This window comes from Callorhinchus milii, unplaced genomic scaffold, assembly GCF_018977255.1.
Source record: "Callorhinchus milii isolate IMCB2004 unplaced genomic scaffold, IMCB_Cmil_1.0 Scaffold22, whole genome shotgun sequence".
NCBI classification, from domain to species: Eukaryota; Metazoa; Chordata; class Chondrichthyes; order Chimaeriformes; family Callorhinchidae; genus Callorhinchus; species Callorhinchus milii.
The window spans coordinates 7,199,691-7,225,427 of record NW_024704763.1 but is presented as its reverse complement, the minus strand read 5'-3'; the positions used below and the strand labels follow the sequence as shown (position 1 = coordinate 7,225,427).

At 42.1% G+C, this 25,737-nt stretch overlaps 2 protein-coding genes across 14 annotated transcripts in view; one reads left to right on the top strand and one right to left on the bottom strand.

Moving 5' to 3' along the window:
* Window positions 1-17,141, top strand: part of LOC103189029 (protein mono-ADP-ribosyltransferase PARP6) — a 42,851-nt gene extending 25,710 nt beyond the window's left edge. For 3 of the 5 annotated variants that reach the window (XM_007909291.2, XM_042343076.1, XM_007909279.2), the window contains 13 exons: window positions 354-449; window positions 1,440-1,532; window positions 1,683-1,808; window positions 2,607-2,672; window positions 4,229-4,296; window positions 6,496-6,544; window positions 9,351-9,463; window positions 10,409-10,481; window positions 11,930-11,999; window positions 13,287-13,369; window positions 13,870-13,933; window positions 15,806-15,890; window positions 16,873-17,141. In XM_007909291.2, the coding sequence (XP_007907482.1) occupies window positions 354-449; window positions 1,440-1,532; window positions 1,683-1,808; window positions 2,607-2,672; window positions 4,229-4,296; window positions 6,496-6,544; window positions 9,351-9,463; window positions 10,409-10,481; window positions 11,930-11,999; window positions 13,287-13,369; window positions 13,870-13,933; window positions 15,806-15,890; window positions 16,873-16,975 (1,089 nt within the window). In that variant the 3' untranslated portion in view covers window positions 16,976-17,141. The remainder of the gene's footprint in view (window positions 1-353; window positions 450-1,439; window positions 1,533-1,682; window positions 1,809-2,606; window positions 2,673-4,228; window positions 4,297-6,495; window positions 6,545-9,350; window positions 9,464-10,408; window positions 10,482-11,929; window positions 12,000-13,286; window positions 13,370-13,869; window positions 13,934-15,805; window positions 15,891-16,872) is intronic. The other 2 variants (XM_007909299.2, XM_042343077.1) reach the window with 2 other exon arrangements.
* Window positions 17,142-19,360: 2,219 nt separating this feature from the next.
* The window catches only part of celf6 (CUGBP Elav-like family member 6), a 304,079-nt gene continuing 297,702 nt past the window's right edge, over window positions 19,361-25,737 (bottom strand). For 8 of the 9 annotated variants that reach the window (XM_007909236.2, XM_007909242.2, XM_042342952.1 and 5 more), the window contains one exon: window positions 23,429-23,464. Coding sequence is in view for 1 of the 9 variants with exons in the window: in XM_007909263.2 (XP_007907454.1) it covers window positions 23,439-23,464 (26 nt within the window). In the remaining 8 variants the exon portion in view is untranslated. Of the gene's footprint in view, window positions 23,465-25,737 lie in introns of all 9 variants that reach the window. The other variant, XM_007909263.2, reaches the window with a different exon arrangement.

Genomic DNA, 25,737 nt, shown 5'->3' with positions numbered 1-25,737 from the left:
TCACCACCTGAGCTGCAGCTTGGGATTAGAGGGGGGGAGAGAGAGCAAGGGGGGTTAGAGAAGGGAAGATGACCAAAGACACGGTTGAAAAGGAAGGTCTTGAGTCGGGCTTTGGGAGAGACGAGGGAGAGGTTGAGGCGGAGGGGCTCTGGGATCGAGTTCCAGAGAGTGGAGGTAGAAAGGCTGAAGGCCCGACCGCCGATAGTGGAGCTGGTAGAATGGGGTACATGGAACAGGCAGAGGCAGCGGATAGATTCGTGAAGTTTTAGATAAGTGATAAGGTGCCATATTAAATGTATGAATTATTATTATTATTATTTGTTCATTAATTTCAGTAAAAAAATTGTATTTAGGCCATGAAATACGCTGAGCAGAGGATTCCAACGCTAAACGAATACTGTGTGGTGTGTGATGAGCAACATGTCTTTCAGAATGGATCAATGCTGAAGGTAAGCTACATTGGAGGAGAAATCCTGAATGTTTGTGCGACGCTGCTGTGCACAATTGGCTGCCACGTTTTGCCCACAAAATACACAGTCAATTCACTTTACTGTATATTCTATGAAGCACTATTATTAGATCTAGACCCAGGAAGGATTTCTTCCCTGCAGTTTTACAATATGTTTCCGGTAATGAGGGAACAGTGGAGCAGTGAGGTTGTTCAGATCACCCCAGGCCATGGAGTGTTGCCCATTTTCTTTGCTCATGGTTTCCCACATGCCATGTTTCTAATCACGGTTTATGGGTCAAGCCGAGGGGAAGGGTGGCTTAGCAGAAGGTGATTTCCCTGCAATTTTGCAGCCAGAATTAGACTTCAAATCACCTGGCACCTCTTACATCCCTCCTGCCAGCCAGTTACACAGCCAGATGTTACAGTATTGGATCCACAAACTCTTGGGGTTAATCTTGAGTGAATTGGTATCTTTCAAAGGGAGCTGCATTTAATATGCATTAAGTGAGCCATTAGAATGAGTCTTTTCTCATTTCTCTGAATCAAATGGTTATGAGTTTAAGCCTCAAATCAGGACTCTAGGCTGACACTCCAGTGCAGCGCTTGGGGGTGTTGCATTGTCGGAGGTACTGTCCTTCTGATGAGACATTAAACTGAGGTCCTACCTGCCTGTGCAGGTGGATGTTAAAGATTCTATGGCACTATTCGAAAAGAGAATGGAACTTCTCTCAGTGTCCTGGCCAACAATTCCAGATAATATTGGTCATACACTTCATGGCTCTTTGTGGGACATTTCCAGGCATACATTGGCTGCCACGTTTGTCCACAAAACACATAGTGACTACACTTTACTCTAAATCTTGTGAAGATCTCTGAGACTCCTCCTGGCGGTAAACATGCTGTTGTGACTGAGGCTTAGCTTATTACAAACACTAATACTCTTTCTTCTTTATTGTCTACCCATCCTCCCTCCCCCTCACCCCCGCAGCCTGCTGTATGCACACGGGAACTGTGCGTTTTCTCCTTCTACACACTGGGGGTGATGTCAGGAGCAGCAGAGGAGGTCGCCACAGGAGCGGAGGTAGACAATAAACTCAGCTATGTGTCTAACCCTGATGTGCGTCTCACCCTGACCGGTGCCTCGCTCTGATCTGTATCATTTTGATTATCTGTGTTAAAGTGTGAGCCAAGTGTCAGGATCAAAGCGTTCTAAGAGAAACTTTCCCTTTAGGTGGTTGACTTGCTGGTGGCGATGTGCCGAGCGGCTCTGGAATCTCCCAGAAAAAGTATCATATTTGAACCTTATCCTTCTGTGGTGGACCCCAGTGATCCCAAAACACTGGCTTTTAATCCCAAGGTGAGCCATGTGTGAAACAACCTCGTATCAGTCACCAGCTTTGGCATCTCCCAACTTTCCACTCGTGTAAGTGAGATGATCTCTATGGGTCTCTCTTTATTGCTGCAGGTGAGTGTGTTTGCACTTTGGGTGGAGGCCCACAGCACAGATGGAGGCCATTCAGCTCACGGTGCCTATGCCAGGTGTTTGAAAGAGATCTGTTTAGCTCTGCCTCTGTCTTGACTTTACCGATGACTTCCTGTGATCAATGCAAATGACTTAGCAGCTCTGAACTGCTGGCACCCTCACACTGCCTCCCAACTTTACCACTGGACAACCCCATGTTTTCTCATCCGCACTAAACTCCGTACCCCCATCACACCACTGGCTCCCTATCACTGAATGGATCGATTTCAAGATTCTCACACTAGTCTTCAAATGCCTTCAAGCCCTGGCACCTCCCTATCTCTCCGAACTGATTACTCCAACCCACTACCCTCTGCCTCCGCTCAACTGGCTCCGGCCGCCTGCTCGTGCCTTGTGCCAACCGTTCCACCATTGGTGGCCACATTTTCAGCCACTATGCCCTGAAGCTCTGGAACTCTCTTTCTCTATTCCCCCTTCCTTCCCTATCTTCAGATCATGCCTGAAGATCTTCCTCTTTGACCGTGCCTACAGTCACCTCCCCCTCCCCCCAGCTTGGCGTGCTCAGCCAATGTCAAGCGCTCTGGGACACTACCCTGTGCGAGTGGCGCTATATAAATGCAAGTTGTTGGTGGTGTTGTCGTCTTACCATGCTCCTTTATCCCCACTTTCTAGAAAAAGAACTACGAGAGACTTCAGAAGGCCCTGGATAGCGTGATGTCCATTAGAGAAATGACACAGGTAGGTCTTCGGTGACACTCATTGCCTCGATGGTGGAGTTAGCTACAATTAAATTACTACTGGACGCGCAAAGGATTGCTGCTGATCAGGCAGAAACAACACTCTCACAGCGAGTGTGTCAGTCCCTGAGAAATTTAAGGATAGCCTGAGGCCCAAAGCCTCTCCTGATGTCTAGCAAAATATGGTCAACTTCCAGGTCAACATATCATTCGGGTTCTATCTCCAGCAGGTAGGGCGAAATTTTAGGCAAGTTTCCTTACTTCTGTTTACCTAGTAGTAAATAGGAACCCGGTTGTTAGTCGATTGGCGGATCGCTTTCTGGGGGTAATATTCCCTTAAAAAAGACCAAATTTGGGTCACTTAATCCATGACTGTTTATGGGAAACTTTTGTGCTCATTTGGCTGCCTCATTTCAGCCACAAAGTACAAAGTCAATTTACTTTACAATATGATCTGCGAAGCATTTTGAGACATCTCAATGACGCTATGTCAAATGCAAGGACCATTATATAATGACACACTAGTGTATTTCTTTTCACCTTTTGTTTTATTTTCAGTTAAGATAATGGTGCCAGTTAACGCCAAGTGCATTGCAATACAATACAGTTCAGATATACGCATATATTCATGTCGAGTGGGTGTGTCAAAGCATTTAACACTGCTGGCTGGACACCTGAGCCGGGGGTGGGAGCCGAAGGAGATGGGAAGGGTTTCAACCTCTTTTTCATATCTAAAGTTACTCCGTTCAATCAAATTTAAGGCCCAAAAGTATCAAATCTAAAATTTAAGCTAAGTGCCTGCTCTAAAATCTTTAAGTGCCGATAATTAAAACATTATTCAGAATTATAACTGGAAAGTAACAAATCTCTAAAGCTCTCAATATTTGATATCTAATTTGTTCTTCAAAACGTATGAGATCATTGCAATATTGCTTGTTGTTAATTCCCTTTCATCTTAGAAATTAAGGCGATTTTGAGGTTTAATTAATCTCAGTTCAACTCCTGCTATTTCTCTCTTTTTCTCAAAAACGTTAGGGTTAGCTGTTAATTATTCTGCTTTTATAATTGTGCCCAGTTTCCTGAAGTCCTGCGCTCCCACTTCCTTGACCTTACTGTAAGTGTAAGTGCACCTTACAGTACACTTACTGTACTGTAGAGGCCTGAATGTGCACCTACACTCAGACTGCGAGACCATCTTTATCATTTAAAGTGGATTAAAATCATGGAAAATCCTTAAATTCCAGATTAATTCAGAAGCTGTTTTTTTGGAACAACTGCATAAAAAATAAAAATTTGGAAAATTTCCAAGACTTAAGATTGCTGAGAATTGAGGAAATTTCTCCAATTCAGTCTTGATTTTGAAGTTGCTCAAAATAAACCGGCTTCCAAATTAATATGTGAATTAAGATTGCAGAATTGTCCATAATTCTGCACCATCTAAAATTTTAAGCCGAACAAAAATGTTCTCACGAGCTGAGACCAGATGGAATTTCATGCCTCTAACTATACATAGTTTTAACAAAAGCTTAACAAGTATCTTACTATTGTGTCTTTTAGGGATCATACTTGGAGATCAAGAAGCAAATGGACAAACTTGACCCCCTGGCCCACCCACTCTTGCAATGGTATCTCATCTATGTGCGATTTCAAGTCTTAATATCTGGCTCGTTCCCTTGTTAATCAATTAGAGACTTTCTTTTCTTTATAGTGAAATGAGGCTCCGTTAGCCTCAAGAGTAGGTATCAGCCTAGGATTGGTTACCTCCGTTCTCGCCTCTGAGTCTGAAGGTTGTGGGTTCAAGCCCCTACATTGGGACTTTGAGTTCACACAGTCCAGGCTGACACTTATAATGGTTCACCCAAGTGAGAGAAGGGCTCTTGTTAATGACCCTGTGGATAAAAGAAATTGTCAGAGGTGCCGCCTTCGGTTGGAGAGTTGAACCAAGTTCCCTTCTGCTTGTTCAGGTCGACCTTAAAGATCCCATGGCATTACTGAAAAGAGAAGGGAGTATCCCCCGGTGTTCTGGCTAAAAATCCCCCAGATAAAATTGGTTACTAACTCCATGGCTATTTGTAGGTCACTGCTGTACCCCAAATCGGCTGCTGCATTCACTCACAAAATCCAGTCACTACAGTTTACAGTAATTCCTGTGAAGTGCTTTGAGATGTCCTCCCACATGAAACACAATGCAAATGAAAAAATTATTATACCTATGAAGAATGTACCTTGTTGAAATGTAAATCCATTCAGGGGTAAGAGAAAGTATTAGCGTTGGTAGTTAAATCTGGGACAAGTTATGATTTGAATCACAAAGTATGGTGTTCAACCAGGTGGTGTCCTGAGCCAGTTGGGTCTGCAGTATTCCAGCTGGTTGGACTCTAGCAGTTAACCCAACGCATATTCTGGGGTCCTCAAGCCATGGCTCTTGCCAACCTGCACCTAATACTTTCCAGAATTAAGTAAACAGGATACATCCCTCCAGGGAGAGAATATGTATTTGATTGCAACAAATATCTCTGGAATTTCCATGTGTAAGTGGGAGGCATGGAATTCTCAGTTTGGTTTGGCTACTCTTAAGCATGGTAATGGGTTTCCACAGGTATCAGACACCCGGCTGACCAAAAACAACCTCTAACTTTAATTATTAATTAATAGAATAATTTGATTTATATGAACCAGTGATAATAATATTTTACTGAGACATCTTCAATGAGGCTCAGAGTGGACAGAGATTTTAATTGTTTTTAACTCTAAATTAAGTAACTAACTCATAGATTTATTGTACCATAAAAATACAGAATATTCCACGTCTAATATTTATCTTTTAAAGCTGAACGATTTTTTGTTTGGACATTCTCAATCCAATAATGAACTCCTGGGAGGAGAAATTATTTGATTCCAGTTTTAAAAATCCAATTAATTATTCTTCATTCATCGATCAGTTGACTGGCATTATAACTGAAATTCTCCCTAGTTTTAGCCTGTGAGCCCATTTTATCTTAAAATGTAACATCATAATCCTTAATAATATTTCTATTCAATAATAGCGAATTATCGTATCCACGAGATATCGCATGGGATTTGCTAGGTAGAGTGTAAAGTGGAGTGACTGTGTATTTTGTTTGCACACTATGAGTGAGTGACCAATTTATCTTGGAGGGATTGATGACCTGGATACTGGGAGAAACTCCACTCTTTTTTCGGATCGTATTAAGGGATCTTTAAAGTGCACTTGAACAGGTACAGGCGGGACCTCAGTTTAGAGTCTCACCCTAAGAACGACTTTGCAGTATTGTATAAAATTCTTCAATGCAGCCTTATATTTCGAAGTCGGTTTTCCGCAGTTCTTAAAAACGAATTAGTTTCCAAAGGGAAACTGAATTGAAGGTTTTTTCCACAATTCTAATCCAGCCTTTAAGAAAAAATAGTCTCACTATGTCGAATTTCGGTCCTCTCGGTGATGTGTGTTTATGAAGGGAAAATCCCATAGTCCTTAAAATTAAGGTTGAGGGGGGGAAATACGTAGCGACAGTTAATTGCACGTAGCAGTGTCCCACAAAAGTCGCGGATTGCGTGACCAAATTAGTACATACTAATTCGTATATAGTACATACTAATTTGGTCACTCAATCCACGACACTTTGTGGGATACTGCTGTGTGCAATTGGCTGCCGCGTTTCGCCCACAAAATACACAATACATGCTGTGAAGCGCTTTGAGACGTCTCAACGATATCGTGAGGCGCTATATCAAATGCAAGGATTATTATTATTATTATTAGAAATCAAAGGTTAAAAATCAATTATTCTCCATTCTTTTTGTAGGATCATCTCAAGTAACCGATCTCACATTGTGAAACTGCCCCTCAGCAGAGTAAGTGATTTCAGTCCATTACACTTTGCCAGGTACAGCATTGCACATTTTCAGATCAGCCTTGAAAGGAAGAGCCATCACAATGTGTACATGAGGGAGAAGGGAATAGGTGGTTGTAAGAGAGTGGAATAGGAGCGGTTGAGGCTCATGTGAAATGTTCACACTGACACTAGTTGGGCCAAATGGCCTGTTTCCTTGCCTTAACGCACTACATAACTCTGTCTCAGGGGGAATCTTATGGGTTTGCATGACATTTTAAATGGGATTGAAAAAGTAAACCCACCGCAATACTTCAGATCCGTCAACAAGCAGAACAAGAGGGTTGCAGAGGACAACTTCAGAACAGAACAGACACGAGGAAGTATTTATTTACCAGATGCTAAAACAAACTACTGCACCAAGTTACCAGGAAGGGTGATTGAGGTCAGGGCACTGGATTCATTTAAGAAACTGCTTGATACTGTGATGGGAGGACGGTAGGGTGGATGTTTTGGAAGGATGAGATAAAATGGGCCAAGGGCCTTCTTCACCTGAACCTCTCCTGGTATCTGAGCGAATTTAGTTTCTGTGCTATGTTATTAACGATTGCCTCTCTCCAAATGTTCTTGGTCTGCAATCTTTCTCCATGGAAACCGAGGTGGAGATACCCACTGTGACCAACGTTCTAGTGGGTCAGTCACATATATAATTGGGCAACTGGTTGATTTGACTCGCTGCAAAAAATCTTTTTTGTGGCATTTTCAAGTTGGATCCAGTAATGGGATTCAAAATATAAAATAATGCAGCAATCCCACTTACACTGTATATAAGGCAGAGTCTTGCAGGTGTATGTGGTGTACCTGTGTGTGCGGTTAGCGGATTTAAATGACCAACTGGTGACAATCCTTCTGGGGGGTACTGGGGTGGGGGAGGAATCCACATATGTACTCCACCTACGCATAGATATTTCCCATGCCAGGAATGGAATGCACCCTCTCCTTACCTAATTCTAGAGATTATTAAATGTAGGTTGGCAAGAGACGAGGCTTGGGGGTCCCCATTCCAAAATAATGGTGGAGTTTAACCAGCTGAAACCATAAACCGCTGTCTGGCAAGCTTCCCACCTTGATTGTCCAGTTTGATCTTTGGAGCTTGGGTTATGGAGGAAAAAAGGTTATCAGCAGGGATTCCTGATTCTGATCATGATTCAGAGAGCACTGCTGTATGTATGTGCGTGTCTGTGTAGTTGTCTGGTGAAGACAAGACTCAAGCTTGACTGCAATGCCCCGCACAGTGGAATACCCTGCCAACAACTGCCATAGCTCTCAGAATGAATAATGGTCACTTTGGCACAGCAGCAGACAATGCCTAGAGGCTTGGAACTGCATCCGAGCAGAAGGAATAAGGAGGCTGATTTTATGCTCTCTACTGAGACAAGCTAACCTAGAACAGACTGGCAATCCAGCCTGGGACCTTATCGGTCTGGGCTTCACTTAAGTTGCATTTTAAATTTAATACTGATAATGGCAATGTTTGCATTTGGTAGAGAAACCTTTCACGTCAGGAGGACGTCTCAAAGTGTAGTGACTGCACGTTCTGTAGGTGAATATGGCTGCCAATTTGCAGAGATATCCTAGAAATGCTGCACAAGAGCATTGGCCTACAAACACACAGTCACTGTACTGCACAGTAAAATCCCATGAAGCACTTTGGATCACTTCAACTGCGTGATATGGTGCTGTATCAAATGCAAGTGCCTCCTCCTATTCCTGTTTTCCTGAGAGCCAAAGGGCCCAAAGGGACAGATAAGAACCTACCTCTTCGACTATACCTAGGGTCACCTCCTCCTTCGCCCCGCCTCCCCCCCACCCCTGCCTCATGGTACTCAAGGTCCATCCACGCCACTGTGCAGCACTCCGAGATGTTAACCTACGTGAATAAACACAAATCGTCAATGTTTTAGTGAGGAAAAAATAATCACACAGAAAGCTGTCAGGAAGTGGACTGCCTGTCATGGAACTGTGGTTAAGGCAGAATCCTGATTAGCTTTTAAAAGGGAATCCGCTGACTTTCTGAATCAGCGAAATATATACGTCAGCGTGGTACAGTGGTAGGGCCTTTGAGTCAGAAGGATGTGAGTTCAAGCCCCACGTTGGGACTTGGAATCACATAGTCTAAGCTGACACTCCAATACAGTGTTGGGGGAAGTGCTGTCCTTCAGATGAGATGTTAAACTATGGTCCCACCACTTGTTCAAGAGGATATTAAGATCCCTTGGCAGCATTTGAATAAAGGAGGGCGTTCTCCCGGTATATCCTGTGAAGTGCTTTGTAGCGTCTTCCCGGTGTGAAAGGTGTTATACCAAATCCAAGGTTTGTTATTAAATGCAAATGCAAGGATTGTTAATCTCCTCCGCGTCCACTTCCTTCTGCCTGTTTTTCAGGTAGATGTTAAAAAAGATCCCATAGCACAATTTGAAACAGAGGAGGGATTTTCTCTCTCCCGGTATCCTGGCCAACAATCTCTCAGATAAAATTGGTCATTCACTCCTTGACTGTTTGTGGGACGTGCAACTGGCTGCCACGTTTCGCCCACAAAAATATACAGTAAAACCGTTTGACAGTTTATCCTGTGAAGAGCTTTGAGACTTCTCAATCAGATGATGAGGAGGGCGTTGCATCAAATGCAAGGATTATTATTATCGGATTAAAAAGGTAAAGGAAAGGAACACAAGCAGTCTGTAAATCTCTACAAAAGGAATCCCTCCCTCTTAGCCCTGGACGCTGCAAAGACTTCTTGAACCTTGCCACATCTTCTCTTTTCACAGCAGTTGAAATTCATGCACACGTCACATCAGTTTCTCCTCCTGAGCAGCCCACCCGCCAAGGAGGCCCGTTTTCGCACAGCCAAAAAGCTCTATGGCAGCACTTTCGCCTTCCAGTAAGTCACAGCGTCGCTGCAGTGTTTGCCTACACAGTTACTACACTTTACAGTTTTTAAAAAAAATGTGGTTACTCAATCCACGACTGTTTGTGGACACTACTGGTTGCAATTGGCTGCTGCGTTTCGCCCACAAAATACGCAGTCATTCCACTTTACAATATATTCTGTGAAGCGCTTTGAGACGTCTCAATGTCATGGTAAGGCGCTATATGATATGTAAGGATTCGTATTGTAAATCTTGTGAAGCACTTTGACCGATGTTCTGTCGGTGCCAAAGGCACTATATTGAACTCAAAGATGATGCTTATTGTTATTGTTATTATTATTATTATTATTATTATTATTATTATCTTCATCATAGAGTATTGTCCCAGCGACTATTGAGTGATTTAGGCAGCCTGGCCGAGAGCCAATACTTACAAGTGGCTTCATATTCTGTCTCGGAGGTCATGCTCATTAAAGATAGCAGCAAGGGTGGCCGGAGGGAAGTTGACCTCAGTTGGTAGCACTCCTGTGAGCTCACAGTCTAGACTGACACTCCAGTGTATTATTGGAGGAGCGCTGCATTGTTGGAGATGCTGTCTCCCCCAGTTGAGAAGTTCAACTGAGATCCCATCTGCCTGTTCAGTCGGACGTTAAAAGATCCCGTGTCACTCTTTGAAAAAATAAGGAATTTCTCCCGGCGTCCTGGCCAACAATACACCAAGTAATTAAAAAAAAGGTCCTTCAAATTTGCTACAATGCTCTTCCTACAACAATACACAGTCACCACACTTTGCACACGCAAATCCTGCGAAGAGCTTTGAGAGGTTTGAAAAATGTGATAAGGTGCTATATCAATCACAAAGGAGATTGATTCACGATAATTTTAGTCACTTTGAGTTCCAATTCATTTCCCCTGCCGCTTTTCTCATTCCCCCCCTCTGTATCTTTCTTTTTCAGTGGATCGCACATCGAGAACTGGCATTCTATTCTGAGAAATGGTCTCGTCAATGCTTCTTATACTAAGTTACAAGTAAGTGTTCCCTTGTCAATAAGAGTCTAGAATACGGTTCCGTTCCTCTGAAAGGTCCAATGAGCTTTCCCTCCCAGTGCAGTGCTGAGGGGCTTTGCGGTGTCAGAGGTGCCGTCCTTCGGATGAAACGTTAAACCGAGGTTCCCGTCTGCCTGTTCAGGCGGACTTTAAAGATCCCATGGCACTATTCGAAAAGAGAAGGGAGTTCCTCTCTCCCAGTGTCCTGGTCAACATATCCCCAAATTGATCACTCGCTCCGTGGCTGTTTGAGGGAATGCTGCTGAGCGCAACTGTCTGTCATGTTTCAACCACAAAATATACAGTTAATCCACTTTACAGTATAAGCTGTGAAGCGTTTTGAGACGTCTCGAAGACGTGATAAGGAGCTAAATCAAATGCAAGGATTATTATCATTAAGACATGACGATAATAAATCAGACTGGCAGGGGTATTTATCTTCCTGAGTTATTTAGAAAAAAGGATTTGCCCAATAGCACCCCGACTGTTTCCATTTGATAATTAATGGTGAAGTGTAAAGAGTTATCTGATTCCAGAGACTGGAATAAACTGCATTGTGGTGAGATATGAGAACAACAGAAGCATTCATGAATGGGGCTGTACTCAGCCCGATCTTTGACCACGTCTGATTCTCTGTCGTTTCTTCCATGTGTTTGTAACTGAAAGGAATTATAGGCTGCCCGAGAAATGTAGCCACTCTTTATAACGGGAGGGCGGGTGGGGTAACCAAAAACTTGCTTTTTTAGTGATTGGCATAGAATCATAGAACTTTACAGTCTGCACCAGCTCTCAGAGCAAGGTGCTCTATCCCCATTCAATAGACCCCACCAACAACTCTGTTTGCCTTAGAAAATCAGCCTCAACATGTTTGTCATCTTGCTTTGCAGCTTGTACTCCAAGCTGCACCTTTAAATGCCGCATAAAATTGATTCAACTTGTGTCGACATTATTGTAAGAAAATATTGTATCATTCCAAATCTCATCAAAGTCCTGTACATATCCAGGGCTCAAGAAAGCTCTGAAGAAACGACAATTTAAAGGGCTCCTTGATTATTCTCTTTTCACTTCTCTTGGTGGGTCGTTGGTGTCGTGCAGAGTGAAAGGCTCTGTACGTTGTTCCATTCAGGGTTGCTGTCTGTGAAATAGTGGGATCAATTTTGCGATGTTGCTTAATTAAGAAATGCTGGAGTCTGTGTTGCCAGCTGGCAAGAACTCCACTTCCAATTCATTCCATGTTCACAGTGTGGTTTCCACTTGCATTGGGTGGATGTCTTTACTGGAAGGAGACTTCACTAAATCCATGCCTTTAATGAAGAAATTAATTAAGAAATGGCGTAAAATTGACCCTCTATGCTAGGCTTAAGCCTTCAGTACAATTCAAGTGTTTATTCAATGTAGTCATAATGATCACACTAACTGTTTCTTACAAGCTGCACGGTGCAGCCTATGGCAAAGGAATCTATCTCAGCCCAATCTCCAGCATTTCTTTCGGATACTCAGGTAAGTGACCTTTGTGCACTTCACCTGTGTCCTGAATTAGCCAACAGTTCCAGAATGAAACTAACGAACCAGTCAACTAGTTATATCAACCAGTCTACTTGATGCATCAACCAGCTATGCCTCCATTTCAATTTGTTGATGAGTCGAAAGAAGGGGAATTTTTTTTGGGTGGTCAGCCGGGTGTCTTAAGCACGGTGATGGGTTTCCGCATGTGTCAGAGCATCCAAACCAAACTGTAGAAATTGCGACAACAAGAAAAATACATTTGTATAGCGCCTTTCACGTCGGGAGGACGTCCCAAGGCACTGGATACTCTTTGTTTCCAATTGAGCACAGAGGACAGAATTGTTCCCAATTCTCCTCTTGGGAACAGAGACAACAACAAAATTACATTTATAGAGTGCCTTTCACGTCGGGAGGACGTCCCAAAGCGCTGAACAGTTAGTTGTCGGGGTCCAAGCATGGGGAAGGGATGGTGTAGGGGTGAGCCTTGAATGGATGGCCTTGAATTCGATCCTCTGGGGGATGGGGAGCCAGTGGAGTCGGGCAGAATCGCATAGATATTTTCATATTATTCCTCATATTATTTTCATATTATTCTATTTCATATTTATTCTACATCATTCCCTTTTTATTCCTTTTCAAATACCAATCCAATTCTCTTTTAAATGTTAATCGCTTCAATAGCCACTGGTGGGAAAGTATTGCAGCGGTTCTAATAAACTTGTGCGTGAAAATATTTTTATATCGTCCCCTTTAATGCTTCCAGTGACACCTCTGTCGTCATGCCCCCTTGTTAGCAAGTCACCAAGCAAAGCCTTTTAGCATGTTGAGAAGCTCTGTTGAAAACTCTCTTAACTTTCTCTGTTCTGCAGTGGAAAAAAGTCTCGATCCTATCCCAATAAATGTAAATCTTGTCTCTGTTGTCACACAAGTTGTTGAGTCGACTTTGTCCTGTCAATAAAATATGTTTTTTCAGCATGTGATGTTTGTGTTCATATCACTGTGCATCTACTGTAAGTGGATGTGATGCTTCCACTGTATTTGAACTGAGGAAGGACAGTGCCATTTCATCTGAGCCAAAGTATTTTATTAACACCAGAGATGAAGACAGGTTACAACAAAGGTGAGGGTAAAGGCAGAGTGTGGAGGTGAATCAAGGTTCGTCTCTTGGTATTTCTTTTCCAGTCTTGTATTAATTTCAGGCTGAAATGGCCACAAAGCAGCACGGTGATCAGTGTGTCTTTTGAGAAGTGGAGAGGTAAAACATGGGAGTTTCTTTTGTAGGAATGGGTAAAGGCCAGCACCGAATGCCATCGAAAGACGAATTGGTATTACGCTACAACAGGATGAACACTATTCCCCAGGTATTAGTACCAACACTGACCTTCTACTCTTACTCTACCGCCTCTACCCTCCCCATTGCCCATCTTGTTCTGCTAATGTGACTGTAGACTGACAAAAATCCTATGAGGAATCCATAAAGCTGTAATGACACAGTAGGAGGACACAGGACCATGGACACTCACAGTACAGAAGAAAGCCATTCGGACCATTGTGTCTGTGACAGCTATTCAGATCAATTTAAATGCCTTCTGCTCATGCCACTACATATTATTCCCCTTTGGCCATTTGGTCATTGTTTTGTGTCAGTGTTTGCTCCTCCTAACCTCAATTCCCTGCCACTTCTCTGTCCCCTCTAGTACCATTTCTCTGCATTTGCTTGCCAATTTACCAGCCCACCCTGATGTAGGCAGAGAACCAAACCTATGACTATTGAATGGTGAAAAAAGTACTCGGGTTAAAGCAGCGTTCACTGATTTCTGGTTGTTTCACATATCTAATCTCTATCTGTTTTTCACTCCTACAGACCAGACCCATTCAGTCAAGATTTTTACAGAGTCGGAACCTGAACTGCATAGCACTTTGTGAAGGTACAAAACTTTCTTCCATTCTGTGATCTTATCTTACCGAGTGTTAGCCTGGCTCAGTCGGGAGCATTCTTACCTCTAAGTCAGAAGGTTGTTGTTTCAAGCCCAGTTTTGGGACTTTTAATTCATTTAATGTAGCTGACACTCCTAGTATTAGACAATAAGATCTTTTAGTCTTAACACTTAAAATTATGTAGAATTGTGGTAAATTCAGTTTTAATCTGAAAAATTGCAGAAAGTTAGCTTCCATGTTGAACAACAACAACAACAAAATTACATTTGTAGTGCCTTTCACGTCGGGAGGATGTCCTAAGGCGCTGGCCAGTTAGTGATTCGGACCTGAGCTGGGGCCGGGATTAGGGAGGGTGGAGGGCAGTTGGGGAAACAGGTCGAAGAGGAGGATCTTGAGATGGATCTTGATATAGGCAAGGAAGGGGGAAAGGTGCAGGGACTGCAGGATGGAGTTCCAGAGGGTAGAGGCAGAGTGGTAGAAAGCCTGCCTACCAATGGTGGGGTGGGCGAGGTGGAGGACGTAAAGCAGGCCGGAGCCCGCTGAGCGGAGGGAGCGGACAGAATGGTAAGGGGTTAGGAGGTTGCAGAGGTAGGGGGGAACAAGGCCATCAAGAGCTTTGAAAGTGAGGACCAGGATCTTGAACTGTGATGAGAAGCCAGTGGAGTCGGGCGAGGATGGGGGTGATAGGGTCACGGAGCCTGGTGCGGGAGAGGACACAGGCTGCAGCGTGCTGAATGATCTGCAGCCTGTGGAAGAAGGAGTTGAGGAGGCCGAAAAGTAGGGAGTTTGCACAGTGAAGCCTTGATGTTATGAATGAGGGTTTCGGCGGCCTGGGGTGTGAGACAGTGGTGGAGCCGGAGATGTTACAGAGGTGGGGAAAGGCAGAACGGGTCATGGCATGTGGAGTAGAAAGAATAGATGAGGGCCAAACAAGATGCCAAGGATCTGGACTGGCTTAGTTAGGTAGAGTGTGCATCCATGGATGGTGATGCTATCAGTGCCTGAGGTGTGGATGCGCTGACGGGAGCCAATCAGGAGGGCCTCGGCCTTGTTGACGTTCAACTGAAGAAAGTTAGCTCTTATGTTGAAGTTGAACTGTCCCCAACTATTCCCAAACTTCCTATCGTGGCTTTTTCAACTCAATTTAAATGTGTGTCCCTCACAGGCTTAGACCAGTGAAATTGGAATTAAAAAATGTCATACCTTTCAAGCCTAAAATGGGGGAATTAGCTCACCCATTAGAGTTAATGATCTGAAAATAATAATAATCCTTGCATTTCATATAGCGCTCTTCATGTCTTCTAGAGTCTCAAAGCGCTTCACAGAATATACTGTAAAGTGAATTGACCGTATATTTGTGGGCAAAACACAGCAGACAATTGTGCACAGCAGCGTCCCACAAACAGTCGTGGAATGAGCGACCAAATTATTAATATTTCTTTTTGAAGGGATTATTACCACATAGAAAGCGATCCGCCAATCGACCAACAACCGGGTTCCTACTTACTGCTACGTAAACAAAGGTGTGTGGAGTAAGGAAACTTGCCTAAGGTTTCACCCCACATGAGAATCGAACCCGCATTCCTCTCACTTGCGAGACGAGTCCTCTAATCGATATGCTACAAGACTCCAATTCCAGGCTCAATTCAAGGCTCTTTCCTCCTCCTAATGGTTACAATCAAAATCTTGGTTAATAAATGACATGAATTTCTCAGCAACTTCATGTGAATAGCTCCATTGTTTGCACAGCTTTAGCTGAGAAATGTATGATCGCGTTTGTTTTATTTAAAATGAAATTCCATACCATCCAAGCAGTTTCTAACCAGTCTCTTCCTGGTGTTTCTTTTCTCTTTTTTTCCCAGTCATAACTTCAAAAGACCTTCAGAAACATGGCAACATCTGGGTCTGTCCTGTGTCTGATCACGTCTGTACTCGTTTCTTTTTTGTGTGAGTAATGTGAAGTTATAATAATTTGGATTTGAGACAAACCTTGATAATGATAACAGTAATAAATCTTTATTTATGATATAGCACCTTATCACGTTATGAGAACGTCTGAAAGCTTTTCACAGTGTTTACAGTAGAGTGCAGTGACTGTATTTTGTAAAAATTAGGGTGGGTGGGGGAGATTGTCACATTTGTCGGTAAATTCACCCATTAAGTGGAGAATGTCTCCTATTGAGCTTAAGGAAAACTGTTCATCTTATTTCAGGATTGTGCTTGCTTAGATGTAGAGGAGAACGATGAGGTGTGAGGGGGAAATGAACAGAGAGATGAGACACAGGGAACAGCAAGCAAACGTAGGGCTCAGAAAGTAACACCTCAGGATGCTCCTCACAATGATTTTAGGATCCTTATATTATTCACAAGATCGGTTTGGATGAACAAAGTCCTTTAGCCCATCTGATCTCATCCCCCCAGAACACCCACCTAACCGTCCTCCCATCACAGTATCAAGTTGCTTTTTAATGAGTCCAGTGTCCTGGCCTAAACCACCATTCCTGGCAACCTGTTTCAGTCGTTTATAACCCTCTGGGTCAAGAAAAACTTCCTGGTGTTGATCTCAAATTTCCCTTTGCAACTCTAAACACGTGAATCTGCACAAGCATTATTTCAGTGAGCGAATAGTGAACCCGTGGAACAGGCTCCCTAGGGAGACGGTTGAAGCAGAAGTGTTGATTCTTGCAAACACAGATTAGTTTTCTTTTAGGAAACAACATTATGGGATATAGTAAATAGGGAGTTTGGGACATATGTGCGTGCGACCACCAGGGAGGTGGAAGGCGAACGAGGTGGACCTTGATTTTTTTTAGCTAGCGTTTCTTATGTTCTTAATATGTGTTTTCTTGTTCTGCTGTTTTGGTGTAGCCTAGAGTATTTAATAGAGTTTGTTTTTATAACCACAGCTTGTGCCCATTAATCCTCACAGGTATGAAGACGGACAAGTGGGAGATGCCAATATCAATACTCAGGACCCTAAAATCCAGAAGGAAATTATGCGTGTGATTGGAACCCAGGTTTACACAAGCTGAGCTGCCGCAAGATGTTTTCGAAATTATTCCAAAGGATTTTTTTTTCCACAGACTTGAGTCCCTAATCATTCCTGAACTTCCTATCCTGGCTTTTTCAAAGACCTTTGTAAATATTTTCAACAGAAACGTTTTTAAAGCCAGGATGAGAGAGAAAATCAATCAGATTTTGTTGGTTTATCTCCCACATGACGCATCAGTGCTGTGATGGTGTTCTATATATTTCAACATATGTACATATATAGAATGTGCTTTTTTTGTATGACTGTATTGTGTATGTTTGACAAGAGAGTTTCATTGGTTTCATTAAATTATGTGTATGGAAAAAATAAATATTTTGCACAATTTTGACTGGACCTGTTTGATACACCAGCTATCTTCTCAATGAAAAGATAATAATTATAATGATAATACTCAGATGTGATGTAGAGCCTTATCACGGCGCTGAACCATCTCAACAGATATATTGCAAATTGGATTCACTGTGTATTTTGTGGGTGAAAGATGAGCATCTAGGTGATATAACATGACTGTATGTTATTATGATAAATAATAATCCTTGCACGTGAATAGCCCCTTATCACATTGTTGAGATGTCTCAACATGCTTCACGGGATATACTATAAAGTGCTGTGACTGTGGGTATTTTATGAGCAAATCCATGGCAGCCAATGTATACACACAACAGTGTCCCACAAACAGCCATGAAGTCAGTGACCAATTGTATTTGGGAATTGTTGGCCAGGAGAGAGAAACCCCCTTCTCTTTTTGAATTATGCCGTGGGAACTTTAACTTTGCCCTGAACAGGCAGAGGGACCTCGGTTTGATGTCTCATTTGAAGGACGCCACCTCTGATAATACAGTGCACTCTCAGCACTGCATTTAAGTGTCAGCCTAGATTATGTGGATTCTAAGTCTCGACGCGAGGCCTGAAATCACAACCTTCTGACTCAGAGTTGAGAATGCTACCTAGTAAGCTAGGCTGACATACTTCTTCATTATAAATAATAATAATCCTTGCATTTGATATAGCACCTTATAACAATAATTTGGGCACGCAATCCACGACTGTTTGTGGGACGCTGCTGTGCACAATTGGCTGCTGCGTTTCGCCCACAAATATACAGTCAATTCACTTTACAGTATATTCTGTGAAGCGCTTTGAGACATTGAGAAGACGTGAAGAGTGCTATATCAAATGCAAGGATTATTATTATATCATAAAGAGTATAATATGAATTATAGAAATGGCAGGAAAGAAGGAGGCCATTCAGGCTATCCAGCTTCAATTGGTACTAACTCAGCCACTGGAGATAATAATAATAATAATAAATTTGATACAGTGCCTTTCCCGTCAGGAGGACATGTCAAGGTGTTTCATGGTGTATACTATAAAGTGCAGTGACTGTATACCTTGTGGAATCGGCAGCCAATTTGTATACAGCAATAGCCCACAATCAACCATGAAATCAATGATGAATTATACTTGGGGGTTTGTCAGCCAGGATACTGGTCACTCTTTGAAGGGAGAGAACTTTTCCGCTTTACCTTCCCAATGACCCTTTCCTCCCAGTGTAAACCCATGTTGGTTTTGCTGCCGGTAACCTTTACTAATGTTTAGCAAATGTTTATATTATTCCTTTTAAAATAATTTACTGACTCTGCTGCAACAATGGTTTGTGGCAGAGAATTCCACAATAAAGAATATTTTCTAACCTCCCCTTCAAATCTTTTGGTGCTTCTCCGACATTTACACCCCCTTGATCGTGTCTGTTCACCTACAAAATTGCGTGAAGTGCTTTGAGACGCCGTCCGGCGTGAAAGGCACAATATAAATGCAAGTTGTTGTTGTTGTTGGGACGGTTTGCCGAGGTTACGTCAAAGGCAAGGATTATTTAATTCCCCGGGGAACAGCAGCTATTGCACCCACCTTAGATAGATGATAGATAAAGGAATTGCCGTTCACTGAAGACAACTTGTCCTTCTCTTGGGGTGTAGTGGGTAGTGTCTCCTCCGCTATTGATGGACACAAGCTTTACATCTCCTTCGCGAGCAGTTGTCAGTGAATGCATAAGTGTTGGTGTCTTTATCTGAAGCGCCCTATGTTACTGAAGTGACAGAGCTCAGCGCTTTCAATGGGTGCACAGTAAGAGCTAAGAACTTCTTTTTGCACAATGAAGACAAGAGACAGGTTTGAAGCTTCCCACTGGACTGTGCTTTATTTCAGTCTAGGCAGAATAGCGTTAACTACAGAACTACTGCATTTTTTACACTACACTAAGTTTGTTATAATTACAGGGCATGTTCTGCCTGTATATCACCTCTAATTAAATTACATTTCTGGCAGGAAAAAGAAAAAAATAAAACAGGAGAAATCCCCTCACCGTCCCCCCACCCCACCCAAAATATATAAAATAAATAAGAACTGTCATGACAATTAAATTATGTTAAAGTTAAGTAAGAAGCGACAATGAGAACAAATTACACCCCGCACACTAGCCTGATCATAAATAGCAAATAAATTATTTTAAATATCGGATCTTAAATAGACAGACCATAGAAATATCAGTTGTGGCCTGATTTTTTATTCTTTTCATTTAATATTAATGGTTTAAAGCACTGAAAATCGTAAAATTTCTCTCTGTGGAAACGATAACAAAAAGAAAAATATGCTATAGTATATATATACAAGTGCAGCAAAAGTTTCAGTAGCTAGTTCTCAGTACCTGTAATTGGAGGAATCTATTCCTTAATTAAAAGCTCGCATCTGTAGGCCTTTTCCACTATCAATTCATAGGATGACCTCTTTTATTCCAGTTGATTTTTTTTATTATGAGTCATGGATCTACTCTGAGCAGAAGCAAGGCATTTATAATATCAGTGTAAATGTAGGGTTTGCTATTCCTACCTTGTTACTGCTGAGTTTTCTACATGTTAACTGCTCTTTACCGCCTCTCTTCACAGTAGAAAAACACTCAAACAAGGTCCCTTTTTTTTTTGTTTGTTTTTTTCTCAGGCAATGTCTTTTTTTCTGCTAGGTCTTGGAGGCTTACATTGGAAATCTTAATATAAAATGTACTCAAATAGCTTAGGATATGAAGTAAAGACTTGTTTTACTCATTATATGTGTATATATGTGTGTGTGTGTCAGAGCATTTCAGTTAAATATGCTACATGAAGCACTTTTTAGATATGTGTTTTGCTCCAATGGGTTGGGTTGGGTTGGACTGGATTGGTTTGTTGCATTGGATTGGACTGGGTTGGGTTGCATTGGGTTGACTTGGTAAGGAAATTCTTTCACCTTGCCTCAAACACAATGAGATGCATTGCCAGATTTTTGCCTGAGTGACTGGCAGACTGAATAGGCCAGTTAGGCAGTGCAAACGAGGCTTTGTAGGATAATTGTCTCATCACAGCCTCTTGTAATAGGATAAATCTATCACGTCAAAGATCGCTCCACTCTTAAGAGTATCAATAGAGGCTCTTGAAGACCTCCCCATGGAATACACTTTCTACATGAACAAGTGACCCTGTCTGGTGAACAAATGATCAACAATAGAGGTGTCAGCTAATTAACATTAAGCGTGGGTTAATTAGAATTCCCGTTGATTCTGCAAAAACTCAGCTCCGGATGCAGGTCGAGTTCCCGCAGATCGGTGGGATCGACGTCCTAAGGGAAGTAGATCTCACGTGCATGACTGATTTCTTAGTAAGGAATCCGTTAAGAAATACCGCAAATTTCCCCTCGACAATGAGTAAAGTTTGTTTGTGAAGAGTGTGGAAGATACGCATAAACAAGGAAATAACGCTTGTAGTCACAGGATCTCTTAAGAAACCGCTTGTTCAAAGTATTTCTCAGTGGAATATAGTCTTAGTTCGGTTGTTTAGCTCAGTTGGTTGAGCTGACCCTGCCAACGAAAGTCATCAGATATAAGTAGACCTGCTGGTTTCTGATTTTAATTGGTACAAATTGTGTCGCTGGATTTTCCAATTATCTCCAAATTAAGGCAATTTGATTACCCATCGTTAAATGTATCTTGTATACTTTTATCAGGTAGCCTCAGACATCCCTTCCTGTACACTGCAGGCCTCAGCAGGAAGTAGCATCCATGGCAACCTTACGGCTGGGAAGTCGGCCAATTCGGGAATCAAAAAGATCGCTAAAAATGAACATAAAATAAACTTTGGTGTTATCTGTTCAAAATGTTTTAAGAATTCAAATGTCAGCAATTTTTACTGATTTATCCGGGAAGCCTTTTTAATTAGGGCTTTAGTTTGCATAAAGTGATGCTGATTCGAGAAGATTGATGGTGCTTAATGCTTTATATACAAACAACAGCAAAGTATCAGGGAGCCAAACTCTTTGTTAGCATACTTTTTGCAGTGAAACCTTTATATTTTTTCAAAGGTTCTCAATTGTTGGATTTTTTTCAAAGGTTCTCAAAGAAATTGTTTTTGTCCTTTGAAGTTTCCACATGGACACCCGTGCTCATGAATATCTTGGACCCCCCTGGAATTATATTCTTTTCCTTTCCTTCAATACGGGGAAAAAAAATGCACAGAATGTGGAAACATTTAGTTGATCTATTTTGGTGATCCGTAACTACGATGGGCACAGGACCCTCTATGGATTAGCGCATGCACAAGGATTATTATTGTTACTTTTATGTGGAGTTCTCGTGAATCAATTTGGGGCAGATAACAGGGAAAATAAACATAAGAACATACAGGCCACTTCTCATTGCGGTTTACAAAGGAATCTTGCTGTCCAAGATTCCAGGAGCTTGCATGTTTCACTCGTTCTCAGTCTGGTCAATATTGTGAGACTCTGGTTGACAAACAAAGTGTTGATTTTGAAAGGGATTGCCATGCTCGCTATCACAAACCATCACACTGGTTGATGCCCAAACCCAGGCCCTTGATATCTGAAAAAAGTGACAGCGGTGAGCAGCATTTTACAGGATCACAAGATTGGTTCTGATGAAGAAAGCCCTTCGGCCCATCACTGAAGATCTCATCGTTCCATTGAGCCTGGATTGCGAAGTGTAGAGGCCTTCCATTCACCAATTATCTGACACCAAAAAAAGTAGGCCGGAGAGGGAAGATTACCGTTGGTTACCAAACCACTTGTGCTCCTGTGCCCAACCATACAGGACACGATGGCGTTATCATTTGTTTTATGTTGTTGCGTCCACTGATCTCAGAGCGTGGTTTCCTTCGAAATCAAGCAATTTAAGAACCTAGAAAATGTACAGATACATCAAAAAGCAACATGTAAAAAGGGATGGAGAAAAGGCAGGCAGTTGGGATTGAACAAACAGCTCTTTCGTACCAGCAAGATGGGCTGAATGACCCTCTTCTGTGCCGTGCAGCGTTGCATTATGTCGTGGAGTTACTTGGGGTTTTCTTCACTGATGTATATTTGGTGCAGTAGATGTGAGAGCGGCCCTTGTAACAAATTCTCGTGCACACACACTTTCTGGCACAATACACCTGCCGTGTTCTCTGTGTAAACTCACCACAGAGTGATGATTCTAGGACAACCCTTTAAGACCCTCCGAACCGCAGAATGGCCACCTTGCCTGAGAAACATCATGTTAATTACCACTGTCTTGATCTAATATGAACAGATTCAGTATTTAAGGTACTAAATAAATACTTAAGGAACAGCAGTAGCAAGAGTTCTATATTTTACAAGTAACCTCTAGTGCTTTTTACGGTGAAAGTTCCAGTATTTCTTCAGCTACTGTACAATAAGGACATAGCTCGTGAGTCAGATCCTCTGTAGTACAAAATGAATGTTCCGCTCCTATATATTCGCAGAATCGATTGTCTCTCCACTGTCTGAGCGCCTCTCGAAATACTTATTGTTCCTAAAATGACTCTTAAATCCTATCAAGCCTTTCCTTTTACGCAATTGTTTTTTGTTTCCTAAATCACCATGAAATGTTATGAACTATTTTTTTACTTAAAACTATAAGATAAGATAAAAAAGTTGGTCCTTTGGTCCCTAATTATCTAAGGAATGATGTGACTTTACAGCAGTAGAGCTCTTAATCCTTGTGCCAGCTTCAGAAATGTCCCGTTTTTTTCTGTAAAATCCTTCCTATATGGAGGCGAGGATGTGTCTTTGTTGACTGTAGGCACACAAATCTTATCCAGCTGGCTTTGGTTTTTAGTCAGTGATTACCATTTAATCCTCTGAGCAGTAACTATTCAGTACTCATGGATTAACCCAGTCACCATTTAACTCAATATCCTTATCACAGTTCCAGTGCGAATATGAATTTTTTTTGTTGTGTTTTTTTTAATTTCGTCGAATCCCTTTTGTTTTTTTTTAAACGCAATCTCTTCTGAAGTATTTCCCCCTTTGAAAAAATCTAATCTGTGTTTTGTTTTTTTCCACAGTGATATGCAGCAAAAAAAAAGAGTCAAGAGTTTTCAGACTGCACTTGTGATAAAGGATCACTGAATGCCCCGATGCTTCCATCCTGGAAATACAAAGAGAGACACAGAGAGAGAAAGAGAGAGAGAGAAAGAAAGACAGAAAAGACAAAAAAATGCATTAATACAACAGCTAATCAGTAACTGGTGGTTAACCACACACTAAGAAATCAGTGGCAAAGCTTGGCCAGCAATAAAAAAAATACTACTAATAATCCTTGCATTTGATATAGCGCCTTCTCACACATCTTCGAGATGTCTCAAAGTGCTTCACAGAATAGACTGTAAAGTGAATTGTCTGTATATTTTGTGGGCATTGATTGAAGGAAAGGATGACTCAGAGGAAGATGTGTAATATCTTAAATGGGATTGCTAAAGCAAATCAACCCAGATCAAAACTTTAGGTTGCAACCAGCGCAGTAGAACAAGAGGACATTGGTTTAGAGTTGCATAGGGCAATATCAAGGACAGACGGCGGGAGATTTTTTTAAGGGTAATTAATGACCGGAACGGGTTGCCAGGAAGGGTGGTTGAGGCCAGTTTGTTTATTGCTATGGTGTGCCTCATCACTTAATTGAGACGTCTCAAAGCACTTCACAGAATATACTGTAAAGTGAATTGACCGTATTTTGTGGGTAAAACGCTAAGGGTGATCTTAATAAGAAAGACTCACTCAGACTCACAATTCTCTCTTGCCTCCGACTACAACTGCAGGAGATAAGTGTTTTTGCCCTACAGCTCCAACCCTGGCCTGTCCAGTCAACAGGAGGAACATTTTACTCTCTAGTCAAAGCAGTGCTCCTGCAATGGGGTGTCACAGAGAATTGAAATTGGCCTCTGAGTCAACAGGAGATCTGTTAAACCCAGCGACAACCGTGATATTCAAGTGGACTCCTGTCGTGTCTGGTTTGTCAAAGCAAAGGAAAGGAAATGCATGGGGGAAAGAGGCCAAATGAACTGAAAGAGAGGTCAATGGCAAAAACAGGATCAATAACAGAGAGGGCGAGGGTTGGAAGGATACAAACAGGTGGGAAAGGATTGAAGAGTTGGATAAATAAACAGGATCGTTCAGTGTTACTCTCAAGTTTGCAGTGTATTACTGACCTTTGTGTTGTGCCTTAGAACAGGGTTCCCCCTTTATAACCACAACAAGGTTTATTTACTGACAAGCAGAGAGTGTCCCGGTTTTTTATGGATGGTGATACCCGACGAGGCCCATTCACACTCAGACAGAACGAAGAATGGTTGAGATGCGTTTGCATCACTTTACACTCAACTTAGTTTGTGGACTGAAAGTACTCTCATTCAGAACAGTGAATGTCATATTATATATTTTATTATCGTGCTGCAATAACAAATTTTCCAAGGAAAAATGTTATCCTCTTATGATGATGGTAATCAGATCAGGACTATTGAGCGATGATTAGCTGAACAACCAATCGAGAAATCTAGGACTCCTTACATTTGAGAGAGTGCCTTGTCTTCCAGACGCCTCAAAGCGCTTCACAGAATATACTAGATTGTAGATTAAAGTGCGCAGTGCGGTGAGCGAAGGGGAAGGAAAGGTAATAAAAGAAACAGAAAAACTGAGCCCTACTTGAACAGGCCTAGCTTTGCCACTGAATAAACACCAAGCTTAAACTACAACAACAGTCCATATCTGGTCACACTACACCTGAAAATTCCACAGCATCTTGGGTTGCTACGTTACAACCAAGCTTTTGCTTTTTTATATTTTTTTAAAAAAAGAGAGGAATTTTCATCGAGAAAAACGAATAAAAGAAAAATAGTAAAAATTTAAAGTAAAAGAGTAGTTCGGATGCTGGCACTGGTTTCATGCTGGGAAAGAAAGAACAACCATGCTGAGGCAAACATTGCAGCTCTTTCTTAAGGCTAGAAAGAAAACAAAAACCACAATCACAAGTGGCAAACCCACAGCAACAGCACTAACCATAAGAGGACCCTTTTCATTTGGTTTCACGTTTCCGCTCCGCGAGGCAAATTAAAGGCGGCAGCACAAAATTGCCTTGTAGCATGCGGGCACTGAGCTCTTTAACCCATGAAGATGGAATCCTTTTCTCCCTCCTGTCCTCTATGCCCTCTTCCATCAGTACAGCCTGGAGACCGCATTGCGTGAAGGAGCCTCAAGAGGGTTTGGAGAGAGCACTTCGACTGAGGACCTTACGGGGTTGAGCATTGGATTTTCAAAAGGAATGTGTGTCACTGAGGCACCAGAGGTAAGCTCAGTGTTGTGTGAGCCCATTGAGGACTGAAACACAGCCTGCGAACTATACCCAGAGGAGAGCATTACACACAGGAC